This window comes from Malus sylvestris, chromosome 3, assembly GCF_916048215.2.
Source record: "Malus sylvestris chromosome 3, drMalSylv7.2, whole genome shotgun sequence".
Lineage (NCBI taxonomy): Eukaryota > Viridiplantae > Streptophyta > Magnoliopsida > Rosales > Rosaceae > Malus > Malus sylvestris.
This window is the reverse complement of record NC_062262.1, coordinates 34,007,849-34,023,366: the sequence shown is the minus strand read 5'-3', so window position 1 is coordinate 34,023,366 and position 15,518 is coordinate 34,007,849. Positions and strand designations below refer to the sequence as shown.

General features: G+C 35.6%; 3 protein-coding genes across 4 annotated transcripts; all 3 read right to left on the bottom strand.

Moving 5' to 3' along the window:
* Positions 1–433: 433 nt before the first annotated feature.
* LOC126614742 (uncharacterized) lies at positions 434–3,325 on the bottom strand. Of its 2 annotated transcripts, XM_050282397.1 has the most exons (6): positions 3,109–3,325; positions 1,428–1,484; positions 1,279–1,328; positions 988–1,196; positions 758–888; positions 434–664 (listed from the first exon to the last, which is right to left on the bottom strand). In XM_050282397.1, exons 1-6 carry the CDS (start codon positions 3,272–3,274, stop codon positions 603–605), a joined length of 675 nt encoding a protein of 224 aa, XP_050138354.1. In that variant the 5' UTR covers positions 3,275–3,325; the 3' UTR covers positions 434–602. The 2 variants fall into 2 exon arrangements, with proteins under 2 accessions (XP_050138354.1, XP_050138353.1); XM_050282396.1 differs by having other exon boundaries at positions 1,279–1,484.
* Positions 3,326–6,909: 3,584 nt separating this feature from the next.
* LOC126616074 (uncharacterized) lies at positions 6,910–8,343 on the bottom strand. The gene is made up of 3 exons (XM_050284044.1): positions 8,108–8,343; positions 7,794–7,854; positions 6,910–7,702 (listed from the first exon to the last, which is right to left on the bottom strand). Exons 1-3 carry the CDS (start codon positions 8,230–8,232, stop codon positions 7,223–7,225), a joined length of 666 nt encoding a protein of 221 aa, XP_050140001.1. The 5' UTR covers positions 8,233–8,343; the 3' UTR covers positions 6,910–7,222.
* Positions 8,344–13,941: 5,598 nt separating this feature from the next.
* Positions 13,942–14,445, bottom strand: LOC126617216 (late embryogenesis abundant protein D-34-like). The gene is made up of 2 exons (XM_050285248.1): positions 14,214–14,445; positions 13,942–14,102 (listed from the first exon to the last, which is right to left on the bottom strand). The coding sequence occupies exons 1-2, from the start codon at positions 14,443–14,445 to the stop codon at positions 13,942–13,944; spliced, it is 393 nt and encodes a 130-aa protein (XP_050141205.1).
* Positions 14,446–15,518: the final 1,073 nt, after the last annotated feature.

Below are 15,518 nucleotides of genomic sequence, written 5' to 3'. Positions count from 1 at the left end.
TTCATGATATCAAATCAGCAGTTTGTCCCATATGTGAAACTCAATGTCATACATCCTCCACGTCACGCCAATTATGTTGTTCACTTGTTTGGCTTAAAAATTCGTCATATGTGAGAGGGTGTGGTGAGATGAATCGCACATTAACGAGAGGATGGACCTTGCATAAGCTTATAAGTAAGTTTGACTACTCTATCGACTTTGATTGCTTTAAATCCAATGTCAATTTCATAGTTATTTTAAGTGGGTGTGCATCGCAATCCATGCATAACGTCAATTGTCCTTTTCTTCTTCATTTTTCTTTTGGTGTGAAAATAATTGATTAGACACAAATACTTAAAGTCTGCCTAAAAATGAGAGATAACTTAAATAATACAGAATACTAAGATGGCGACATGCTTTGTGTAATGGAAGTCCTTCTCGGAAAGACATGATATAAACGAAGATATGAAATCAATTAAGTCAACCAAGATATGAAACCAATTAAGTCAACGAAGACATAATATTCATGAAAACCCTAGAAACCCTAGCATCAATACATAAAATTGGTCTTAGTTTCAATATTTGATGCTATATGTAGACATGGAATGCGATTTTGATTCTGGTCAAGGTCCATAATAGTTTTTATAGCACACTTTTGGGGGAGTGTCTTTCTTCAAGATCCTTCCTGCAAAATAAAATACAAAAACAACATTTTTTTGCAGTTGTAATTGACAGTTATAAATTGAATTATAAAAGTCTAACTATAATAATATTATACCTAAGACAACCCCACCGCAATGGGGATCCAACATTGCAGCATGTGTTAAGAGTGACATGGTGTCGTGAACGACGTGCCCTAATTGTTCATACGGATGGTCTCTCAGATGGTTTAGATGGTCGATTGGAATGCTGAAAATTATTAAAAAAGTATTTAGACTCTTATATATATATATATATATATATATATATAAACAATTAGTTAAGTTATTTTTAAAATAATTCACTTACTCATTTGCCCCTGATCCTATGGCAAATGTATGGTCGTCAATAATTCTATCATCCGATGTGGTAGCACAATACATATGCGGAAGTACGCTCGTATTGTCCCAGCCCATCACCAGGGACTGAGCCGGTAAATGACCAGGAGGAACCAAATATTTCGAAAAATGATAAGCAATTTCATATACTGTACGATCAGAATGTGGGAATGTTTTAACCTGACAACATGATTAAAAAGTTAATTAGCACAAGAATAAACTATTTTAACAATTTATTGATACAATCCCACAAAATACTTACCATAGTGCTTAATGTTTCCAAAATTGTATGAAAAGTAGCGGCGGAGCCTGCTGCAGTCATATAGATATTATCTGTCACCCTATAAAATTTTAGACTATCATAATTAACTACTTCTTTGGTTCGAAGATTTGTAGCTTGTGAATCCACACCTACACAAATGCTATTTCCCCAAATTTTTGCCAGGTTTACAGTGCCGTGACAATCCCCTATAAAAGAATTACAAATTAGAACAATTTTTTAATAGTTAAATTACAAGGTAAAGTGAAACGTCTGCAAGAACAATCTCCCAAATATGAAATCATTTACTAGCTCCGTTTAAATATTTTTCCATCTGAAACTGAAAATCAAATGGGGTTTATGTAATTAACTCCCAAAAACTCATGGAGCATGCTCTCGAAAATTCATAGCGCATATTTTCTTAATCCTACACTAAGGATACTAGAGGAAATATAAGGACTGAAACCCAAATAATTCAGAAAAGCATAGGACAGCCACATATATGGGATAAAATGCATAATCCCTTGAAAACTAAAGTATTTCCTATGAAAGAAAAAATGAATAGAACAGCCATCAATGTAAAGAGGATATGTAAACAGAAAACCTTCAATTTGTTCTAACTGGAGTGTGCATCATCGAAATGTGATCACGTGGGTCCCAAAGAGGGAGAATCGTGGAGGATATGGTAGTGTGGTCTAGCATCCATTTTACCAATGCCCCAAAGACTTGGTGTTAGGATGCCAAATGGCATCATCTTGTGGTGACAGCTAGAGTTGAGTATTAGCATAAATAGTACATTGTAAGAGAAGAAAGACGGTTAATAAAATTGTATTGTTGTTCTCATGTTCTGTTACTATCTCTCTATGCAATTGTGGAAGATGTAGAGTAGGGTTCTAACACTTGGTAAGAAAGGAAAATAAAAAGCAGCTTCAGAAAAACGTTTAACAGTTGGATAACTTAGCCTGGTAAAGATTAGTTATAGTTACAATCATTTCAATTTTCAACGCAATAATTTACTTAGTTACAATCTTTTGGTTTGATTATCCATGATGAATTAGCAATATGATTTTATGTTTATATTTAGTTATTATTATCTCAGAGAATTAACAATGCTTACCCCATAACGTGTCAACTAATTTACATATACAATAACCAACTATGATACTTAAATAATATTATCCTTGGACAAAGCGTCCAAAATGACCTCCCGTACAGTAGTCCGTTCGGAGGCTTCATCTATTGTGACAGTTTCAGAACCTAGTATTAGCCAAAATTCTTCGAATCTTGATGTTTTTTTTTTCTTTCTTTATTACACAATGATTTTCTATTAAGAAGGATTCAAAACTGAGATAAAAGTTGCACATTAACTTTGAGATACCAAATCAAAAGCTCTAGTACTCCCTTGCTATTTTCAGCTTCTTATGTGTTACTGACTACTACAAGTTTTAAAATACGAGTCTCGTTGTCTTTGTCTTAGGTCACTAGTGTGACCAAGGATTCACAGTAGAAAATTGACTTAAAAGAACAATACCATAACATATTCAACTGCAAAATTGGCATCAAATTTACTGCTAGTGATGAATAAAAAGGTATATCTTTGGTAAAATTAGCATCTAAATTATGAACAATTAAGCTAGCATGAAAAAGGAAAATAGTATTGTTTAAATTTCAGATAGTTTCGCTGTTAACTTGATATTTTTAAAATCAAAATACTACTTTTTATTATTAATGCTATGGATGGAGATGTAGAAACTTGTAGTGGCACTACACACATATATATAAGAAAAAGAGGAAAAAAAAAATAGAGAGAGAGATTGGGGCCGAATTAATCACCTTCAGGGACAAACGGTGGCGTAAATCCACCAGAAGCTACATTTTGTATAGGGAGATCATACCAAGGCGTCTCCGGCAGCGTTTCCCTCTTACCATCACCGTCCGACAGAGGCGCTGGTAAAGGTGGCCCGCCTGAAATTGGCCTTGAACCTGACCCTGACGCCATTGCTCTCTCTCTTTCTCTGAGAATGCAGAACTCGATCGGGACTTTTAGGGTTTAAAGATTTTGACTGGTAGGTGGGGGTTCCGGGTTCCCTTATAAATATAAAATTGGGCTTGGCCCTTTCTTCTTTCCCTTTTTCCTCTCAAATGGGCTCAGCTTTTTTTTTTTTTTTTGGTAGGAAAACTAATAAAATGCCTTGAAAACTTTGAGTTTTAATGATAAGGATAAAATAAAAAGTAAATTGAATAGTACCATGATTGACTTTTTAGTGTAAAAATGTGATTTTTCGTTAAAGTGAACAGTACAGAGAGTTTTTCGTTAAAATTCCCTTTTTTTTTTCGTCAATCAAATGAATTAGCAATATGATTTTATGTTTATATTTAGTTATTATTATCTCAGAGAATTAACCATGCTTACCCTATAGCGTGTCAACTAATTTACATACTACAATAACCAACTACGATACTTAAACAATATTATCCTTAGTAGCCTACAAGCAAAAGATCGACAAAATTGCCTTCTCACACATTTTATTTATTTTTTGCGATGTTGGTGACATTGCAGCGTCATAGAGCCATTGAGCTCTTATGTCGCAACGGGGCCTACCACTACACTCTACGTCCGCTCACTCTCCCCCTCGAAGCGTTTGTCAACATTACCAAATTAAATAACGTGGCTGACGTCCGCCTTACCCGCTGACGCAAGACCATTCTTATACTTTTGGGCGAACATTGCATGGCCCACCACTTGCCCTCTTCCATTTATCCCATTGGTGGGTTTTTTATTTTTATTTTTTTTATCATTGTTCTTAGTTTAAGCCATGTTTCGAGTCCTTGTCAAAGCCCTTGTGTACTTGCTCTTACAACCAATCAAACATTATTATACATACAAGTGACATTGTAACATGGACCAGACAACGAGACCCACATATGCCTAGCCAATGATATCATGGGCCCTCCAAGTGTACCTTCTTCCCCTTCTTCATTTATGACGAAACCGAAGCCAATGAGCTCTCAAAAGGTATCATGCTATATGAAGGTGGGTATGTACATATAAGGCACATCACCCCCTCTCCGTTGGTCGATGTGGGATGTTACAAATACAATGAACAAATTCGAAATATCGCCGATAATATCATTTTTTTAGAGGGTGATATTTTCAAACGTATCCATTTAATTATCGTCAATATATCGCGATATTATCGATAATATAGCCGAGACTAGACTTCGTCCGTCGTCGCAACTGCAGCCGAGGCTCCGTCGTCGCAGCTGCCAAGGAGAGGAATGAGGGAGAAGGTTCGAGGGATTGGGGAAGGGGGAAACACACAAAACCTTTCTTGAGGGTTTCGATCTCAGCTCCGGAGCGGGGAGCGGCGTTGACGGCTTTCTCATCCTTCTTGGCGGCGGCGTTGGGTGCCTTCTTCCTGATGACAACGGGCTCTTAGTCCTGTGTGATGGGTCCTCCTGACATGGCGATCGGCTGTGGGAGGGGTGTGCGCAGTGGCGAAGCTACGTGAGGGCGAGGAGTGGCGGCCGCCCCTCTCCTTGCTGGAAAACACGCCTAGGAGCACTGGTCTAGCCGGTGTTCATCTATCTGCTCCCATCTCCACCTTGGTCTCGTCTGAGTCCTCATCCTCTCCAACCAATAGTTTCATTAACTTCATAATTTTATATGTTTTCATGAGAAAATATCAAAATAAAATTTCTTGGCAAGGATTGGGGAAACGGTGGTGCAGGCGATGGGAGGGGAAGGATGAAGGGATGTGGGTGGGATGATGGCAGTCATGGCGGTGGGTGAGTGGTGAGTGGTGAAGATGTGAAATTGAAGGAGTAAGTATGCTACATCATAGAGTTTTTTGGTGAGAAAGAGCCCAGCTCGGCCGTCGAAATCCTTGTCGCTGCGTTCTTGGTCAGTGGTGGCAACCCTGTTCAGGAAACCACTGCAGGCGAGCAGGCGAGAAGGCGAGAGAATTCGAGGATGTAAACGAGTGTTTTTTTATTCCCAAGATGTAAAAGAGTTAAAGAACGGGTCTTTGTTTTGCGTGAAAAGTAGAGAAAATTCCTGGGTGTAAGATGTATTTCGAACGGTTAGGATTTGTTGATCCCCGGATCCAGATAGAGTTGATTCAAAGAGGATCTCGTTCCTTTTTTTAATTTTTTATTCTTGAATGTATTATTATTTTCTCTTTTAAGACTCCCACCGTATTTATCTTAAACTTTCACATTATTTATAAATATTGTATTACTTTTTAAAAACAATGTAAATATTGTTTAATGCTTATTTTACGATAATTTAAATTCATCTAGGCTCCTGCCTAGATTTTGCTTAGGCACCTAGCTGCTAGATCACAGTTTGCTGTTTGACTGGCGCCTAACATTTTTTAGGATCTAATCCTAGCCAATTTAAGCTTCTTGCATTGACTTTGATATTATTGCTTACGACCGCTTTGGTGGAGAGACTATCTTCTGCACAAACGTAATGTACCTACAATATATAATTCCTACTAAAACTAATATATATTTGCACATATATATATTAGTAGTAAAATGTGCCCAGTATATGTAATAATGCTTTAAAAAAAATTATCTACAAAATAAAGGAAAGTAATTTGATTGAAAAGATAATATATCTACTACTTTTTGTTTATAAATTTCAATTTTTCTTTTTTTATATAACAAAACATAATGTACCTACAATATAATTTACCTACTATTTAATTCTTATAAAAAACTAATTTACTTATACTTTACATATAAATATAGATAAATTATTTTTGACACGCATATATAATAACAAATCAAAATGGCTAATGTATGTAATAATCTGTGTAAAATAATTTACCTATAAAATAAAAGGATATTAATTGATTCTTGTTTTTTTTATCAAACAATATTAGTTAATATAAAATAACTGATTATACAAGGGATCCTTTTTTTATACGAAAAATTTGCCTATAATTGTTTATGAATATGGGTAAATTAATATATATATATATATATATATATGAAACAAAAAAGGTAAAATTTCCATATGGGGTTAATTGCTAATCATAATTAGGGTTTTGTGGCATAAGTTGTAAATATGTTGTAATAATTGGTTATATATTTATCTACATGGTAGTCTATTTGAAATTTGGGTTTTATTTGAATGTTTAATATTAATTGGGTTTTTTGTTTGAAAAATAGGAATTTCAAGGGCCTTTCTCTAAAGAACCCTTTTTTTTTTGGTACAATGAGTGGGGTGCATAAAGACTAATTTAGTTTTATCCCATTTGGAAAAGGGCGGATTTCAACCATTTAGGATGATCTTTGTTAGTCATGGATGGTGGAACACCATGATCTTGCTGCACCACTGTTGACCTTTGACAAATGATCAAAACAAATATTTTTATACGAACATATCTCCCGAGATGGATTTTGAGGAGTGTTTTTCGTTACAAATCCAAGTGTTGAGACTCAAAAATGTCACATGCCATCCCCTCATGTCAAGCCCAAGTACATGCAAAAGTGCGGAAACCAGAAGAAAAAAAATATTTACAATCATGTCACACTACGGTAAATAAGCCGAATATTTATAAATAAAAAAAACACTTAAGAAATAAGGAAATAAATAAAGCAACACATTTAGAGGGGCCCGTGATGAAAAATGCCTCTTGCATGCGCGTGAGCGGGTGCGAGAGACTAGTTTCACATTTTATAATAACTTCTAAATTGTACGATATTACAATTTTAACCCTAATTTTATTGGACAGTTCAACATTGGTATAGTGTATGAAGTGAGGACATTTTTGACATTTTAAAATGCTTCACCTATTTGGACTTCTTACTTTTTATACATATAGGCCCCTTTTGGCACACTGTATAAAACACCGGATAGTACTAATAATACGGAGTACGGTGTTTGGTGTCCGTTTGTATTAAATAGTCACCGGATTAAACAATCTGGTCCCACCTACTTTATACGGTAAACACCCACTTGTTTATCCTCTCCAAAACCACGGTACAATTTAGTGTCCTTCCTCTCCAGACGCAGCCGCTGTCTCTGCTCTAGGATAGTCGTTTTCTCGACGATGATGATGTTGCCTCCCACCCGATCCCTAGCTTCCGTGACTATGACATTTGGGACGACGTCGCCGTGCTTGGTAGCCAGCACCTGAGCGATGCAGAGCCCATTGATTCCACCACCCACCACTACGCAGTCAACAAAGATGAACTTCTTCTTCTTCGTGTTCCCTCCCTCTGTTCTTCCCCCTCCTTCCCACAAATCCCAAAACCAAATTCCTCCACGGGCAAACCTGCAAAGCAGAAACGCAGGTTCCCTTCCATCGTATTCTTCTTCTTCTTCCTCCTCAATTCTTCCAGCGAACCCAGTCCTCCTACTCTGATTCTTCTTCTTTCCGCAGCTACTGTTTGACGGGTTCAATATCACCATCTGCTCGATTGGAAAATTAGCAATTTGAAACGTGAATTCTTGCAATGATTCAGAAAGTTAGCAATTTGAAAGAAAAAAAAAATTCCTCCACCTGCATCTTCTTCTGCCTACCGGAGCTCCCTCCCTCTTCTCCGCCGCTGCACCTCCGACCCCTACAAACAAACAAAGATTTCTCATATTTTTTTTCTTTTTTTTCTTATCTGTTTCAGTACCAAACACAGTATAAATAAAACGATCGTTAGTCCGATACTGCACCAAACACCCGACTAATTTAGTCAGTACTATTCGGTAGCTAGTTATCCTATCCGACAAAAACAATCAGTACAGTCTGAGCTGCCAAACGAAGTCATAGATTCTAGCTGGTGAGCAAGGAATACAAAGACAAAGAAATTTTTGGTTGAGTACCTGATTTCTTCATGGTGTGGATTATTTCTGCTATAAATTCCAGATCTAGGAGTAGTTGGAGCTCCATCTTCTTCATTAATTGCAAGAGCTAGTTGTAGGTAATAAAATCCCCCAGACCCACCCATTGTGGGTAGTTGGGGGTAATAAAATCACCGGACTTTTCCAAAACTCTTGGTCGAAAAGGCCACTAACTTCAAATCAGGGTAGATATGGTGATAAATGGGAAGGGCACGACACTTAATTAGATTCACAAGGGCTTGTCTATTGATACAAAGAGATTTATACAAAGAAAAATACTTGACAAAGAAGTAAACTATCTTACTTTCTAGGTATACAACAGGAAAATAAACTTACACAAATCAATTACAAATTTGTTTCCTAAACTAAGCCAAGATATCAGGAATGATATGTTGACTTCTCTACAAAAGTTGTCTAAAAATGAAATACTTACACTATCAACGGGAGAGAAGGACATTGCACTGCCAGAAAACAAAACTAGCCGTGTATGAATGATCAACATCACCTGAGGTTTGTACACGATCACTAGTAAAAACTTAACTATTAGTGTTACATTAATTAGTTGGCCAGTCAGTGTTCACTTTTTTTTTTTAATTTAGTTAAAACTTAAAAGTAATGCTAAGTAGATCGATTTTTTAAATTGAATTTATAAATTATATAATGTGTGACCAATAAATAATAAGTACATTTGTTAACACTCAAATAATAATTTAATTATTTACAACCATGTCATGTGTTTTACAGAATTATGTTTAAATTTTTTATTTCCCTAATATTACATGTTTATGTTATTATTTTACCCGAAATGTAAATATTTGGCATTCTGTTTGTTTAATAACCATAAATGGCTTCTCTTCCACAATTAGGATAACTGACCACTTGCTTAAATTTCTCCAAATCTCATGTCTTTAAATTCAGAGTTCCGCGAGGAATGCCATATAGACCCTACTAGGGTTTATTATTCATAATATGGATAAAATTAAGTTAATGACGATCAAATTCGGAATTTATTGCATGTTACCTAATATTTATTAGATTTAATTGCAGTTACTTTTCTTATATATATATTCATTTTCCATCTAATAATGTTTGGCTACTCAAAGATGAGTATGAACTCATACTCAAAACTCTTCATATTCGAATACATATCTTTGTGCTTATGATCAGAACCGTTCATATTATAAATCATACTGTAAAGATCATCTCTGTAAAAAATGAATTAAAACTAAGGTGGTTTTGTTAATCTATTTTAGCAAATACATAGACGGTTCATAATGGTTTTACCAATTCTGTTAATTTATTTTTATACAGTTTGATGACTAAAAGACCTTAGTTTTAATTGATTTTTTACATATGAGATCTTTATAGAGTGATTTATAATATGAACGATTCTGATTATAAAAATGGAGCTCTATAAATCGACAACGAATAATTTTAAGTAGGAACTCCTATTCTTTGTTTGAGTAAGAAAGTATTGTTCTTTTCCGTCAACACATGGTCATACTTCTGTCAGTTAATTGGGTTAAATATAAGGAGAAATTAGTTTCACATCATTCTTTTTGCTACTCCATTGATTAAAATCCTATTCATTTTCAATTTTTGATCAAGGTCCTTGATATTAATAACATCATTAATTCTTTGAATAATAAAATATTTTTATTTTTAAATATATTCTTTTAGTGTTAAAAATGTTACAATTAGTATATTTATATTTATGGCTAAATTTTTATCATATATTTTTATTTTTAGTTTGTACCTATTTTTAATTTGTACCAATTTTTTTTTTCATTTTTAATTTGTACCCATATATTAGTTTCTTTTTGTACCCATATCTTTTAAAGTTTTATTTGTGTTTGTACCCATGTGTTATACTCATGTGTATACCGTCACATGACATTGTATATTTAATCAATGATTGAAAAATTACATATGGTATATTTATGTTTTATGCCTAAACTTTGTATCATATATTTATATTTTTAGTTTGTACCCACTTTTAATTTGCAACATTTTTTTTTAAATTTGTAGTATTTTCTTTTTAGTTTTATTTTGTACCCATGTATTAATTTCTGTTAGCGCCTATATTTTTTTAAAATTCATTTTTACTCATAATTTTTTAATCTTTTATCTGTACCCTAATTTATTTATAATGTACCCATTCTTCTTTATTAATGTACCACTTTGTTATATGTGAAATGTACCAATTTTTTGTAAAATGTACCAATTTTTTAAAAACTATGGATACATTCTTTTGCCATTTATTATTTCTTATTTTTACATAGTTTTTATCCATTTATTCAATCAAATTGTTTGAATTTTTTTTATTGTAACCGTTTCTAATAGTATTATAATGAGGAATTTTAAATTTATAGGATTATAAATCTCATAAAATATCAAACAATTAATGTCAAAACTATAAAAATATAAATATTAATTGTAATATAATGAGGTGTACAAAGTCAATGGACTTTGATCAAACTTTGAATACCATTAGGGTGCGTTTGTTGCACCGGACTATCTCGGACTGGATTAGCTTCAGGGACTAAGCTGGACTGGCTTAGACTAGACTAAGCTGGACTGATTTAGTGAACCGTTTGGTGCAGTGTCGGATTAAGAAGCAAAATAATTAATAAATTTTAATATTATATTTGTTTAATTCATAAAAATTATATTATATTATTAATTTATCTTTTTCTTTTTGGAAATCTCTTCCTATCTCGAAACTTCTACCATTTTTTTCTTCTTCCTTCCCACTCTCTCACTCCACTCTCCCTCATTTTCTTCCCTTTTTTTTCTCCGCCCCATCGTTTTCTTCTTTCTTCCCACTCTCTCATTCCCCTCTCCTTCATTTTCTTCCTTTTTTTCTCCGGCCGACCATCTCTCTCCTCTCTCTCTTTTTCTCCCCCATTTCTCCCAGTTTTCTTCCTCAAAGGAGGATCTGTGCATTTTGCTCCTAATTTGGATCGAAAGACCTGCAGGTATTTCTTCTTGTTCCTCAAAGCAGAGAGAGCACTGCAAATTCAAAATCACATATCAAATATCTACTATAATTTATGTTTTACAACTCCAAATTTGATTTCGTTTTTTCCTACAAATTTCTAGAGAAGAGCACTGCAACCCAAGGTAATATATTTCTGGGTTTATCATAGATTTTGATATTTTCTGTAATTGGGATTTTGATATTTTCTGTAATTCGAAATCGCATATCACAGATTTCTGGGTTTATCACAGATTTTGATATTTTCTGGGTTTATCGCAGATTTTGATTTCGTTTTTGCCACAAATTTCTAGATAAGAACAGCCTTTAATTGGGGTTGGATTCGTGGGACAGAGACGGAACCGAAATCTCGTACCCGATTTCTGGGAAGGGAAGGACGGCGAAGCAGGGAAGGGTGAAGCGAAACACAGATTGGGCGAAGTGGGGAGGGGTGAAACGAAGCAGAGATGGGGCGAAGCAGGGACTAGTAGTCTGCTTCTTTTCGGGGGGTCTTGCTAAGACCCCCTAGCGAGCGTTTTTGTCGGAGCGAGTGAGACTTAGTCTCATTAAACCTAGTCCTTGTCGAGAACAAACATGGGATTGGACTAACCCTTAGTCCAATCCAGTCCAGTACTCTTTAGTGAGGGAAAACAAACGCCCCATTAAGGTTTTAGTCAAAGAATGTTAAGGATTAGGGACCGCATCCAAAGTATCACTAAATATAATTTATTTCCTGTCGAGTCAATATAATTGATATGGACCCCTCTTTCCTTTGGAGGCAGATTGTCTGCCATCCTGTTTGGGTGCCCTTCCCATCCCCTCCTGTTTTGTGCAGTCACGGTTAAGCCACGTCAACATTTTATATTAATTTTTTTATAGAGATAATAAGACAAAAAGCAATAAGAATATAAAATGTTGACGTGGCTTAACCGTGACCGCACAAATAGGAGGGGATGAGAAGGGCACCCAAACAGGAGGGCAGACAATCTGCCTCCCTTTCCTTTTCCTTTCTGCATTCTGACCTTATGAGCAGACTTGGATTGTCTACCCTCCCCATCCCATCCCCTTCCCATCCATTCCTATTTGAACGGTCACGATTAAGCCACGTCAACATTTTATATTCCCAATACTTTTTGTCTTATTATTTTTATAAAAAAATTAATATAAAATATTGACGTGTCTTAACCATGACCATTCAAATAGGAGGGGATGGGATGGGGGAGGGCAGACAATCCAGGTCCCTTATGAGGTGTGGTGGTCATCAGGATATTACAAGTAGGGGTGTTATTGACGTGTCTTAACCATGACCATTCAAATAGGAGGGGATGGGATGGGGGAGGGCAGACAATCCAGGTCCCTTATGAGGTATGGTGGTCATCAGGATATTACAAGTAAGGGTGTGATATTCACACATTTTTTTTTATTCTTCACACACTTTTTGAATTTTCAGTCGTCGGATCTGATGAATTGAAGAAGATCAAAGGACAAAAATTAACAAGAGGTGTGTGAGAAGTAAAAAGGAATGTGTGAATAGCACACCCCTATAAGTAAGCCAAAGTACATAATAAACTAAGCCTATTTGACACGAGGCATTCAATAATTTATACATGCATGATCTCTTTTATTAGAGAATAACTTGCATGTGACACGAAAATATACCAATGTTCTAAAAATTCCCGCCTAGGCCCCCGTCTAGGCGCTAGGCAGTTGGTCATTGCTCCGATTAATACCTAAGCATTTGAAAATTAAAAAAGAGCGCCTAGACCTGCTGAGGCACCCGCCCAAACCTGCCTAGGTTGCATCTCACTTAGACAGGAAATAGAGAACTTTCATTTTGCATTTTATTTTTTTAGTAAATTGTAAGAAACTTGTTGAATACTTAAAAGAACACACATTATATGCTTGTTCTCCATGTTTTCATTATGTTGTAATACTACATAATATATATGTCAATTATTTTGTAGTTTATGATGAAATTATATATATTTTAAGTATGAACAGACACTTAATACACGAAATATAATAGATTCAGTTAAATCCACCAATCCGCCTAGGCACTAGGCCCCAGCTCGCCGCCGAACTAGCATCTAACGTATTTTAGAACATTGAAATATACTGTAACCGTGAAGTATCGTGTTAATAATACGGTGGCATGTAAAAGAAATCTAAAAAAAACCAAAGTATCAGTATATACCTATCATAACGTTTCTCTCAATCCACTGACTTAAGGATTGTGCGAAGCAAGGAGGAAAACACAAGAAGAATACAATAGAAGCAATTTCAGTGGAGGTTCTTTTGGCATACAAGATCTTGAGATCTTGCTGGATCAAATTATGTTGCCGAAGCCAAATACCAACAGCCAACCAAGCCATATGTAACGGGCAACAGCAAGAGAAACTTCCTCAAACAAGGGTACAATTATTAATTGCAAATTATTAGTATTATCCGATCCTTCTAAATTATTTGGTTTTATTATAAATGATTCATCTACTTGCTGCTACACCCAACAGAGTCTCACTCTTCTGCTACTAGTCTTGAACTTCAGTTTTGTGCCTTAGCTCAAGGTAGACGTGCAGTTGACTAGAATAGCTATAATTGCATTTTACCAGCATAACATTATAAAGTTAATATTTCTAACAAAACAAGAGAAACGTGTTGACATTAAACGAGATATTTACATTACAAGGTTGATTTTTTATGTCTACATTCTTGTAGAAACGTAGTAGTACAACAAAAGTAACCGCGACTTATCCACACAGAAAACTTTCAACCCATATTCTTACGCCCAAACTTCAACATGCATGCATAAATGTACAATATTGAAATAGTAGTAATAAGTTTATCCCCCATTCTGGTTAAGCCCAGCCGCTGCCGCCAGCGATTCAACAACTCCGCCTGGAGTGGTGGCCATATTTGGACTGTTCCGTATCTCTGCTCCTATCACCGCCTTTGCATCCTCTCTAGTCACAGGTTTGTCCGCAGGCAACTTCTCAGTTGCATCTTGCATTATTTTCACGAAAAGAAAAACGAAATTGATTAAACACCCTAGAATGTTAAACATAATTACTGATGTACCAAATTAAATGTTAATTTGTACCTCTAACACGTCACCAAGTTTCGTTTTATTGACGTCGCGCGGGTTAACAGAGGCTGCATACTGAGCTACAGCCGCCACACCTCCGGGTGCTATCTCATTGGGTCCAGTGGCTCTCATTTCAGCAGCTTGTATTGCAGCGGCGTCGCTTTGTTCAATTGGTTTGTTTCCTGCCGTCAGAGCACTGACCTCCAGCGCTTCACCAATTGTAATTGCATCTCGATCAAGCGATCCTCCTGGAGATGCCATCGGCACCGGTGGCTCCACATATTGGGCCACAACCTTCAAACGAAGGTAACCAATACATACAGTCATATACATATACATAAACGCTCACTTTGTTTTTTGAAGCCAACAACGTTCACTATCAATTAGATGTTCCAATTCTTATATTCTTAAAATATAAAGGGAGACAGAAAATAAACACAACATGTAAAATATCTGAAGATAACATATGTACAAAGTTAAAGAAAAAATTGCAAGTTATCTGTTGAGATCCAACGGGAAATTAGAGAAATTACATGTACTTATAAGGAGTTTTAGTTATTGTCAATATCCCTAATTAGTTTTATATCGACAATTAGATATGCAAAAAGAGTTGAGTTACTCTTGATACTCGACTTTTTGTGATTATTGTATCAGAGCAGGTTAACTTCTATTATATGTGAAAAACCCGACATGTTTGTTCGTGATACACATAAAATGACGTGTGACATGTGCTCTTTATGTGCTTACGAAGTAAGACTCCTTTCTATGTAACCAATATGGTTTTACGTTGGAACTGTTAGACGAAGCCAATATGCTGAGCGCATCATCGCAACTTGAGGAGTTTGACTTAGTTCAAACTCCTTATCCTTTCAGCCATTCCTAGTTTATAGAACTTGTTTTGAATTTCTGTTGTAATCTGTTTGTATTTTTTGATTTTCAAAAACTCCTTGTATCTAGGTTTTCAAACCCAAAACTGTAATCATGAAAGTATTATAAATACATGCATCCCACGATTGTTTTGGGTATGCAATTGAAGTGAAACACTGAGTAAGTTTTACATGGTATTGAGCCCTTTTTTTGTCTAACGACACTAATCTTTTTTTTTTCCACGCTTCAATGGCTGAAAACAATGTTATCTCCTCATCCTCCGATCCCACCCCACCTCCTCCTTCCCCCACTTTCAATAATTCATTCCACCCATTCTCCACTGTTGTCAACATCAAACTCGACAGGACCAATTACCCACTGTGGTTGGCCCAAATTCTCCCAATTCTCAAAAGCAGAGATCTGATGGGATACGTTGATGGTACCTTAGTGTCTCCTCCAAAGCACCT